Here is an 11,598-nt window from a genome sequence, read left to right as displayed (position 1 = left end):
CCAGATCAAGATGAATGCCATGCTGGAGACCCCCGAGCTCCCAGCCGTGTTTGATGGAGTGAAGCTGGCTGCAGTGGCTGCTGTGCTGTACGTGATCGTCCGGTGTTTGAACCTGAAGAGCCCCACAGCACCACCTGACCTCTACTTCCAGGACTCGGGCCTCTCACGCTTTCTGCTCAAGTCCTGTCCTCTTCTGACCAAAGAGTGAGTAGACCTCATGCCCTCTGTATGCTCAGCTGCTGATGTATTTGGCTTTGTGTGATGTTCAAAGAAGAATCTTAAATCCCGTCGTGTCCTTAAGGCATCAATGGGATATGGCGTCACTGGTGTTAAAATAGCCACAGTCTGATTGCAGTCTAGTGTTTGAATCCTGGAGGGTAGGAGAGAATCAGATCTCTGTTGCCTGAAACATTCCTTCCTCCACAGTGTGATGTCATTATCCATGACAGGGACTTTGCAAAAAATAGTAGTCATTTTTAGGCAGATATGGAAAAGTTGGACAGTATTCTAGTCCTTTAACAAATGCTTTGTTGCCAGTTCTAGGATGGAGGAACTATCCTCACCCAAAATAATTAATAAGCAAAAAAGCACAGATCCAATAGTTGAGTACTCTTCATCTGCCTTGTTGAAAAATGTACCAAGCATTAGCTAAGAGAATACACTTAAAGAGAGTGCTTTGTCTGAGCGAACCAGGTTTCCATATGGAAGCCCAGATCTGTATTTTTTTTTAGATAGAGTCCCGCTCAGTCACCCAGGCTGGAGTACAGTGGTATGATCTTGACTCACTGCAACCTCCACCTCCCGGGTTTAAGCGATTCTGGTGTCTTAGCCTCTGGAGTAGCTGGAATTACAGGTGTGCTCTTTAGTAGAGACGGGGTTTCACCGTGTTGGCCAGGATGGTTTCGAACTCCTGACCTCAAGTGATCTGCCCACCTCAGCCACCCAAAGTGCTGGGATTACAGGCATGATGAGCCACTGCACCTGCCCCCAGATCCGTATTTTGGAGACAGCAGGGGAGGCCTCTGCTTCTGATAGAAGAAACCATAGTTATAAAATGAAGGGAATCTGGACTCTGTGTCACACATACTGTTTTCAAGAGATGCAGTGTTCACCTTTTCCCTGTGGATGTCTTCTGAATGACTGTGTCTTCCTCTAAGGCTCAGGCCAAGCCTCGTGCACAGTCGGTCTGAATTCCTCTCCTTTCTTGTCATGCTGCTTCACTCACTTTGTGCTTCTTCAAGCTTACTCCATTCTGCCTGTGCCTTCTCAGACTGCAGCTACTCAGGGAGATGTCTTCCTCAAGTGTGTCCCTTCAGCACATGACTAATGCAGTTGCTAAGACCCGATGGTGGTAGAAGCTCTTCCCTGCATCCTGATACCACCTCTCATCCCCTCTCTTGGCTGTTGGGGACACTGGGTGAATGATTCTCTTCTAAGAGCAGACAAATGGGCAACCAACATCTGAGAGTTTGGGCCCCTGCTTTGTGTAGTTGTCTAGTTAATTTTCACATGCTGTTGGCCAAGGGTGAACAGCTGCCATTATGGGCTTTGGGTGTTTTGGGTGTTGACGTGTGGTATTCTTATGCAGTTTTCTCATAGTTGTGACAGTGATGCCATGACCCCAAGTCAAGCGATATGTTGCCTAATAGTGGTGGACACTATAAATGTCATCATATTGAATTTGGAACTGCCCCTGCTGAGGGGACTTTTCATTACAGTAGGCTTCACAGCCAGGCACAAGAGCAAGGACATGGTGTTCTTATATGCAGTGTTTGCAGTTAAAAATCAGCTCTGTAAAGGGTATGCATGGTATATGTTTTGAAAATCATCCAGTATTTTTCATGGTTGTATTTTGAATGTTTCTTTCTTTCTTCTTCTTTTTTTTTTTTTTTTTTTGTTTTTGAGATAGAATCTCACTCTCTCCCCTGGGCTGGAGTGCAGTGGCATGATCTCAGCTCACTGTAACCTCCACCTCCCAGGTTCAAGCGATTCTCCTACCTTAGCCTCCCCAGTAGCTGGGACTACAGGCATGTGCCGCCATGCCCAGCTGATTTTTGTCTTTTTTAGTAGAGATGGGGTTTCACCTTGTTGACGAGGCTGGTCTTGAACTCCTGACCTCAGGTGATCCGCCTGCCTCAAAAGTGCTGGGATTACAAGCATGAGCCATGGCGCTCGGCCTGAATTTTTTTTAATACTTAATTTAGATCAATAATTTCGACTGACTACTGAAATTTGCACTCACTTTCAGCTGTCAGTTTGGGTAGGACTGCTAGGCCCAGTTCTTTGGTCATCTCATTTTTAGAGAGCTCTTGAAAACCAAAGTATTTAAAACCCTGCAAGTTTCTGTGCAGATGAGTGCAAATTTCCACCCAGCATTGGTTCCTGAGTAATTAGAGGGAGGAAGCCATGCAAAAGCTGCTATTGCCCAGGCTCCAGAAAAGCATCATGTAAGGTTTGATTCCACACTAATTGTTCAAAGTGTAAAAGAAAGCTGATTGTGGCAGTTTTTACCTCCTTTTCTTTTTTCCTTTTAAAAATAATCCAGAGACATTAAGCCCAACAGTTTCTCTTTGCTTTTTTCCCTCCCTGGCACATTTTCTTGATGAGTCTAAGGTGTGACCTCTACTGAAATGGCTCCCACCCACCTCCTTAGGAGGTGGAAGTGCATCCCCAGCCCCATCTCCTTGGACCTTGTGGCGTGTTTAGAACATTAGCATCAGCCTGAGCCAGGGGCATCAGCATGGAGCTCCCTGGTCATTGGCTGATTGCCACCCTCTCTCCTGGTGAAGCCTGAACTAGGGAGGGGTGGAGGTCAGCCTAGGTTAAAGGCAGACCTGATGATCGCTTAGGAGTTAGCTATGGTTTGAAGGTGTATGTGAAGGGACAAATTCTCCAGAACCAATTTACTTCCAAAGCCTCTGCCTTTGATGATAGGACCAGCCCTCTCAGAGCATGTTGGAGCATTGCTTAAGCAGCTAAATTCTAAACTCCCGAGCAGTCTGACTTGAGCATGACAAATGACTAAAGGGCAAAATTTACTTTATTGACCCTCCATCCTTCAACTCACCCCTTATTTCTGTTTTAGATTTTAATTGTAGGAATCACTGTATCCTGTGTTCATGTCTCATATCACCAAAATGTTTTCACATTACTACTCTCTTTTGTCCATGTTGCTACTGCATTTGAAATTTATTGAGTACCTTTCATAGACATTATGCCATTCAGTCTTAACCAACCTTGAGATTGGATTCATTTTTCCTTTCATTTTAGGGATGAGGAAACTGAGAGTAGCAGAGAGGGAAACTGAACCCAAACTGGAGTGTGACACCAGGTTGGCTGCCTTCTTATCTGTGGGGAAGTGAACAGGGACTTTTCTTGGGTACAGGTGAGAGAATTGAGGCAGAGGCCAGCCCCCGATGACAGTCCCTGGGTGACCTTTGTTTCCCATCTGACCTTCTTTCTGTTTCTGTCACACCATTGGAAGTTACTGTCCCCCAAGGTCTTTTTCTGTGTCACATGTCTGTAACAAACTCCCATGTGTTGGAAGCTAAGGGCAGGAAACACGTCTGTTATGAGGGAAAGTGCTTCTCCTGGGACTTTGAAGATTTTTTTCCTACAAGGAAGGCTGTCTGCAGCCTTCACAAGCACTCGCCTAGGCTGGAAAATTCTGTTAACTGATTTACAACAAGCTGTTAATATTATTCAGTAATTCTGACCGCGGGTAGCTGGTTATGATGACATGTGCGGAATCGGGGTGTGTCCTCTTACTGTTCTGGTATAGAAAAAAAAGTTGATGAAAGGCGAACATTGAAAGCATGCATAAGGAGCAGGGATTACTGTTTTCCCCTCTCAGCATTAAAGTCAATTCGAAAATCTGTTTTAAGATGAAATACCCAAAGATACATTATGAGTGAATCTTTTAATGTCTGGAGGAAAACTTTGCTTCAGTGGGATGTTATGTCTCTTGTTCACTTAGAAACAGATCAATATTTACCTAGTGATTCATTTTTTGTTCTCACGACGTGTTTACTTTTAGTGAAACAAGCAGACACCCAGTTCAGAATTATGACAAAAATCTAGATAGTCACACAAATCTTTTTTTCTGAATAAAAACCTTAATGCATATTGATTTTTTTAAATAGAAAAGGTAGAGCACACAGAAATTACTGATCAATGTTATAGCTCTTTTTTTTTTTTTTATCAGACAGAATCTTACTCTGTCGCCCAGGCTGGAGTACAGTGACCCGATCTTGGCTCACTGCAACCTCTGCTTCCCGATTCAAGGAGGTTCAAGCAATTCTCCTGCCTCAGCCTCCTGAGTAGCTGGGATTACAGGCATGTGCCACCATACCCAACTAATTTTTGTATTTTTAGTAGAGACAGGGTTTTACCCTGTTGGTCAGATTGGTCTTGAACTCCTGACCTCGTGATCCACCTGCCTTGGCCTTCCAAAGTGCTGGGATTACAGGCGTGAGCCACCGTGCCCGGCTTTATAGCTCTTTTGGAATTTGTCTAACAGGTTTTTCAGTTTTTACCAGAAAACCTCTCACGTGAAAAAAAAATTATAATTCTACCCAGAGATAATGAGCTATTAATATGTGGGCGATCATCCCTGTGGTTTTCCTTCTGCTTATACTTGCCCCCACAAAATCACGGTGATAGATATTGTTTGGTAACCTGCTTTCACCAAACCATGATGAACGTTGCCATGAACATTCACCCATGCTGCTACCTATCTACTCACATTTGATTTTTTATAGCTTCAGAATTCTGTCATTCATTCAAATTTCCTGATGGCTGCTGGCAACAGTTGGGTAGAGAAAGACCTTTGAATTGAAATTTGAACTGGGATGCAAACCTAGGTCTTCTACCTCTAAACTGGCCACAGAACCCCGGACAAAATGATAGCCCCTCTGGTCCTTGGTTTCCTTCTATGTAAAATGAAATAGGTATGTCTTGGCCGGGCGCAGTGGCTCAAGCCTGTAATCCCAGCACTTTGGGAGGCTGAGATGGGCGGATCACGAGGTCAGGAGATCGAGACCATCCTGGCTAACACGGTGAAACCCCGTCTCTACTAAAAAATACAAAAAACTAGCCGGGCGTGGTGGCGGGTGCCTGTAGTCCCAGCTACTTGGGAGGCTGCGGCAGGAGAATGGCGGGAACCCGGGAGGCAGAGCTTGCAGTGAGCTGAGATCCGGCCACTGCACTCCAGCCTGGGCGACAGAGCGAGACTCCGTCTCAAAAAAAAAAAAAAAAAGAAATAGGTATGTCTCCCATGGTGCCCTTCAGCACGGACATCTTCTGATTCTGGTTTTTGTTAGCAAGCATCAGAGTGGTCTTTTTAGGGGAAGGACCCTGGAAGAGTGTCCCTGACTGCAGGGTAAAGAGACTGGTTTTCTTGTGTGTTTGTCTTCTTCTGACTATTCCCAGCCCCCGTACTCCTGGACAGGCTGGCACTGTCTCCCTTTGGCTTTTTTTTTAAAGTACTTTTTAAAGCTATCATTTACATACAGTAAAATATACAAATCTTAAGTATATAGCTCAGGGGCTTTTGTGTATGTATTCAGCTGTGTAATTACCAGTCCCTTGGGTGTGTCCAAAAGTGTACTATGACCTCCCTGCCTCTGACCCACCCGTCTATCATAATACTACTCGAGTTGGCTTCCTCAAGCAGGCCAGCAGCCGAGGCATGAACCTACCTGTCCAGCCTCATTACTCACAGCATTCTCTCATTGCCTGTGAAGTACCTGACCTTTGGGCTGTTGTTTCCCCACTATCCCAAATCCCCTCTTTTTTCTCAGCACAAAATGCCTCTTATCCTATAAGAAAACTTAAATAGCATCAATTCTGCTTTTAAGAGACGGAGTCTCACTCTGTTGCCCAGGCTGGAGTGCAGTAGTACAATCGTAACTCACTGTCACCTCAAACTCCCGAGCTCAAGCTGTCTTCCTGCCTCAGTCTCCCAAGTAGCTGGGACTACAGGTGTGCACTATCATACCCAGCTAATTTTTAAAAAATTGTTATAGGGACAGAGTCTCATTATGTTACCCAGTCTGGTCTCAAACTTCTGGCCTTAAGCCATCCTTCCATCTTGGCCTCCCAAAGCGCTGGGATTTCAGGTGTGAGCCTCTGTGCCCTGCCTTAAATAGCACACATTCTGAGCTACTATTCTCTACCTTACCCCCCTACTCCTCTTTAGCCAGAATGAGCCCTTCTTCCATCTTCCTACCATGTTTCCCCAACATATAACTTCTGTGTCCATTTAAAATGTTCCATCTTGTTTTATGAGAATTTGTGTCTCTTTTCTTTATCACTGGAATGTATACCCCAAATCAAGAGCCACATACATAGGGAGACAGAACAGGATTCCTGGTGGTTCCAAATCTCAGGTACAATGCCATCCTGTATCTCGTTTTCCATAAACAGGTATAAGTGAACGATGTTCTCATTTTGGCAGATGCCGTGTGTGCCTGCCCAGGAGAAACAAACTGCACTGTCTCCGGCTTGTTCAGTGGCGCTCCAGGGAATCAGGTGTGCCTTCAGCTCTGACCTCTGTCAGAGCTTTGTTGATCTGGGAAGGCTCTACCCTGTTTCTGGAAGAAGATGGATTGTTTATGGTCTTAAATTAAGGCAGGACAACCCCAGGCATATGCATAATGGCAGTTCACAGCCCCTACCCTTCCTTCTGGGCCTGGCTGAAGTTTTCATCACCAGGTCCTGATTGGAAAGTAGACAGGCAGCAGGTGCCCTGTCTCTGGAAGCCTGCTATTAAAGTGTACATACTCCCCTGTGGGAAACCGGGCTGCTGCATTTTCACTCATTAGCAAGCTTGCCAGTATGGGCTGTCTTACAGCTAAAGCTGAAGGCATTTAGGAGGAGTGTGATGGAGAGCTTAGCTAATAGACAGGCCTAAAAACAAAGAGTTGAGTTTTCTTCACTGGATCCAAGAGACATCTAGAAGCCCCTGCAGAGTCCAGAGAAGAGAGGCAGTATGATGAAGACCACAGCCACATGTGTGTGGGTACTTTCTTCCCTAGAGATGAAAATGTAATCGCTTTCTTCTGCAACCAGCTGCCACCTGTATTAGTAAGAACTGGACATTATTGTTCTCTGTGGATTTGAGAGACACCTGAAACTCAGGAGTGAGGGGCATACCCACTAACACCAAGCCAAAAATAGCAGTTGGCTCTCCTATGCCATGGTGCCCTCTCCGGACGTGTCCTCCTGGAAGCTGCTTCAGGTAGTCATAAGAGAATGGGGGGAACCCTGTGGCCCTTCCATAGACCGTAATGGATTCATTACGGTCTGTGGTTTTCCCTTTTTCTCTTCACTCACCGGAGTACAAGAGTACAAATGAGAATCCAACTGGAATGCCGTTCTCATCATAATGTGTCCAAACCTTTAGTTTCCTGCCGATTAGTCATCCATCAGTTTTGGTTAATGAACATTTGAGGATCTACTTCTCTGAGACTCATTGTGGGGGGGCATTTTTAAAAGATCATTTTTTCAAGCTTTTCAATTATGGAAATTTTCTAGAGGCACTTTTTAAAAATCAGTTTCCTCACAAATGTGCTTCCTAATTATTTCTCTTTTTCTTACTTTCTTTTTTTTTTTTTTTTGAGACAGTGTCTCACTCTGTTACCCAGGCTGGAATACAGTGGCACAGTCATGGCTCATTGCAGCCTCAACCTGCTAGGCTCAAGAGATCCTCTCATCTCAGCCTCCCAAGTGTCTGGAAACAAAGGTCCACACCACCATGCCTGGCTAATTTTTAAAAATATATTTGTAGAGACAAGGTCTTACCATGTTGCACAAGCTGGTCTCAAACCCCTGGGCTAGCGATCCTTCAGCCTCAGCCTCCCAAGTGCTGGGATTACAGGTGTGAGCCACCATACCCAGCCCCTAATTATTTCTAATAGAGCAAATCTACTTTTGATTTTTCTCTCAAACAGTGCCAACTCCCTCTCTATTGTTGTTGTACATACTTCTTTTTTTTTTTTTGAGACGGAGTCTCACTCTGTCGCCGGGGCTGGAGTGCAGTGGCCGGATCTCAGCTCACTGCAAGCTCCGCCTCCCGGGTTCACGCTGTTCTCCTGCCTCAGCCTCCCGAGTAGCTGGGACTACAGGCGCCCGCCACTTCGCCCGGCTAGTTTTTTGTATTTTTTAGTAGAGACGGGGTTTCACCGTGTTAGCCAGGATGGTCTCGATCTCCTGACCTCGTGATCCGCCCGTCTCGGCCTCCCAAAGTGCTGGGATTACAGGCTTGAGCCACCGCGCCCGGCCCATACTTACTTCTTAACAGTAAATATCAATTTTTCTTTTGTCTGCCCCAAATAAGAGCTCAGTTCTGTATGTACAAGCGCTATATTTGTCATAGATGTGCAAAATATGCTATTTTTGTCCTCATGTACCAAGGAAGTATTAAATAATTAGAAGTACACTACAGAAAAGCACTAATTCAAATTTCTCTGATACTGCAATATATGGAGTTATTTTCTGGATCTAAAGAGCACAGGACTCCATATATGAAACGGCCACTCCTTACATTTTCTTCTCTGCCTCCTTGTTATAAAGCTGTTTCTTTGCAGAGGCAGTACCAATGCAGAAGCTGGGGTTAGGAGCTTTGAGATGGACGTTTGGTGTTTTCTCAATCTTAAAGCATCAGGCAAATGCAACTTCACACACTCCCTTCCAGTCAGATTGCCACCCTAGGCCCCTCCTAGGTAAAAAATTCCGGAGCCAGCACAGCTTATTTATTTATAGCAAGTTAAAGCTGAAAAGAATTTCATTATCTTCGAGTTAAATTTCTCTTAATTCCCTCTTGCTCACAGACATTCCACATCAGATTTAGATCCTTTCCTTCTTGGCTGAACACTAAAGCTTTGTCCTTTTCACAGGATAAATTCCTAATTGCCAAGAACCTTAATTCCATTGACCTGATTTTTATCTGTTTTAAGAGTTATGCGGGCTGGGCATGGTGGCTCACACCTGTAATCCCAGCACTTTGGGAGGCTAGGGTGGGTAGATCATGAGGTCAAGAGATTGAGACCATCCTGGCCAACATGGTGAAACCCCGTTTCTACTAAAAATACAAAAATTAGGGTCGGGTGCGGTGTCTCACACCTGTAATCCTAGCACTTTGGGAGGCCAAGGCAGGCGGATCACCTGAGGTCAGGAGTTCGAGACCAGCCTGGCCAACATGGTGAAACTCTGTCTCAACTAGAAATACAAAAATTAGCTGGACATGGTGGCAGGCACCTGTAATCCCAGCTACTCAGGAGGCTGAGACGGGAGAATCACTTGATCCCGCGAGGTGGAGGTTGCAGTGAACCAAGATCACAGCATTGCACTCCAGCCTGGGGGACAAGAGTGAGACTTTGTCTCAAAAAAAAAAAAAAAATTAGCTGGGCATGGTGGCACGGTGGCACACCTCACCCCTGTGGTCCCAGCTACTCGGGAGGCTGAGGCAGGAGAATCACTTGAACCCGGGAAGCAGAGGTTGCAGTGAGCCTAGATCGCGCCACTGCACTCCAGCCTGGCGACAGAAAAAAAAAAGAGTTGTGCAAATATTTCTTTGGATATTTCTGGTAAACTATTAACAAGTGATTGGCAGAACTGTAGTGTTCTGATGTGCTTATTTTATAGCCACCAGACCTTCAGAGCATATTCACTTGCAAACTTATATTGTTAGAAAATTACTGAAAAATGGAAGACTCAAAATCATCTTGATTGAGGCTAAGTATTAAGGGCTAGCCTCAATAAGTCAAACTTTTAGGCCATTTCATCTTAAAATTGCTCATGTTTCTGGCAAAATAGCCCAAACCAAAACTGTCAAAGTAAGAAAGTTAAACTGCTGACCCTGGGACACTCTTTTACTACCTGGCTGACCACACATTTTGTTTGCTCAGGACTGGGGCATGGGACTGTCAGTGCTAATACCGGGGAATTCCAGGTCAAACAGGGATGAGCTCTTCCCCCTCTCGACTACTCACTATCTTGGATGTTGCCTGCCTGCCCTGTCTCTGCTCTAGCAGGTCATTTATGCAAGGGGCCAGCCACACTGGGAAGAAAAGTACCGCCATCTTGGAGGTCTCCTATATTGAATCAAGATAACCAAGTCTGAATCTGCTGCAGAATTCATCTACATTCTCTAACCTAGATACAGATTGTAGCTTCTTCTTAGAGACTTTATTCCTTCTTATAGGAATTGCTGAAGCCTGAAAGATCTAAAAAAAGGTTCAGAATCCAAAACAGTCAAGACTCCCTTGATTTAGTTCAGATGGAAAAAGGCTCATCTCTCATGTGCCAAGCATTCTTTAAAACAACCAATTCCAGTTTCCAAAAATGTATGACCCTTATACTGCCCTATTCATCATACCTGAGTTTATTCTTCAGGGCCCTACTATGTCTCCAAAAAAGCAAAGGAAATATATGCTACAATTGATTCCATCATGTGGTATCAAATCCAGCACATGTGGATGGTAAGTGGGCCTTGGCTCCATGTATAAGGTCCTGTTTTGAGTCACCCCTGTGTCAGCCCTTCCCAGACTTGACTTCAGAATTCACCTTGGTCCACCATTCATCCTTAACTTTTAGCTTAAACCTGATTTGCTTTGTAGGACTTGCATGGAATCAGATCTACTTTCATACTCCTTCTCGATGTGTGGTTGACTGAAAATTGCTCTACTATCCAGGAGTAGGAAAAGGACCTTGTTTTTTAGAAAGTCTCAGATTTCTAAGGATAGCCAACTTTTATCAGCCTCTCATGTTTTACTGACCCTGTGAATTCAGAGGTTGCCCATTTTGATCTCGACTGTTCTTTTTATCTGCCTGCTTCTCAGCATGCTCTCCTTCACTATGGTAACACACTTTGTACTACAAAATAGTATATACTTTATTGGTAAAATAAAATTAAGACAGTAAACTGACTTGGAAAATATATTCTGGAGGGTAAATAAAAATTTTTCCTAAACTGTCAGTGCCAGTGTCATGCAGTGATGTGGAGAGTTAAGAGCTGATGGCTGTTTACACTTTTCTTTGTCTGAAGCAACAGTGAGTGAAGTGACTGGCTTTAGAAGCCCAGTCTTCTTCAGCAGCATCAAGAATACTTCTCTGCAAATGGAGTCTGTTTGGGAGCCTGAGCTTTAGGGTCAGAATTTATTAGATGGTGTAATGTTTACTTAAGGAAAGCATTTTCCTGAGTTTATAAGGAAATCTACCACTCCGTGAAATTTTAGAAAGCTATAACTAATACAGAAGGCTGTAGTCCTTGAAGACTTGATTTTACGCATGATTGGATGAGATGCCATTGCTGTTGCTACCCCATGACTGTCAGTAGTCAGACTGAGAAGTGCCCTGTACCAAGTACCAAGGGCCGGGTACTCCCTCCATCTGCCTGAGGTAGCTGCCTGCAGTGTAGTATCATGGTGAGCCATGGAAATGAGTCAGCCATTGTGGCAGCTTGTGAACCACCCTAACTCTACCTGCTGTCAGTTTCTAATCATAGAGTGAGGGCTCAGGGTCAGCGTGCGTGCATGGCATCAAGCCACATGGCTTAACTTCTGAGATAGCCATTGTAAGAGTCTGTAATCCAAAACA

At 44.7% G+C, this 11,598-nt stretch overlaps 1 protein-coding gene and 1 non-coding gene across 3 annotated transcripts in view; both read left to right on the top strand.

Moving 5' to 3' along the window:
* Positions 1 to 11,598, top strand: part of ABHD2 (abhydrolase domain containing 2, acylglycerol lipase) — a 120,795-nt gene that overhangs the window by 29,145 nt on the left and 80,052 nt on the right. For both annotated transcript variants that reach the window (XM_033189070.1, XM_033189068.1), the window contains one exon: positions 5 to 204. In XM_033189070.1, coding sequence (XP_033044961.1) covers positions 11 to 204 — 194 coding nt within the window. In that variant the 5' untranslated portion in view covers positions 5 to 10. The remainder of the gene's footprint in view (positions 1 to 4; positions 205 to 11,598) is intronic.
* Positions 4,486 to 4,547, top strand: LOC117071714. The gene has a single exon (XR_004432463.1). It is a non-coding gene; the product is annotated as a U7 small nuclear RNA (small nuclear RNA).

Source organism: Trachypithecus francoisi, unplaced genomic scaffold (assembly GCF_009764315.1).
Source record: "Trachypithecus francoisi isolate TF-2019V2 unplaced genomic scaffold, Tfra_2.0 Lachesis_group3, whole genome shotgun sequence".
Taxonomy (NCBI): Eukaryota; Metazoa; Chordata; class Mammalia; order Primates; family Cercopithecidae; genus Trachypithecus; species Trachypithecus francoisi.
Note: the sequence above shows the minus strand (reverse complement) of the source record. Positions and strands in the feature narration are given on the sequence as shown.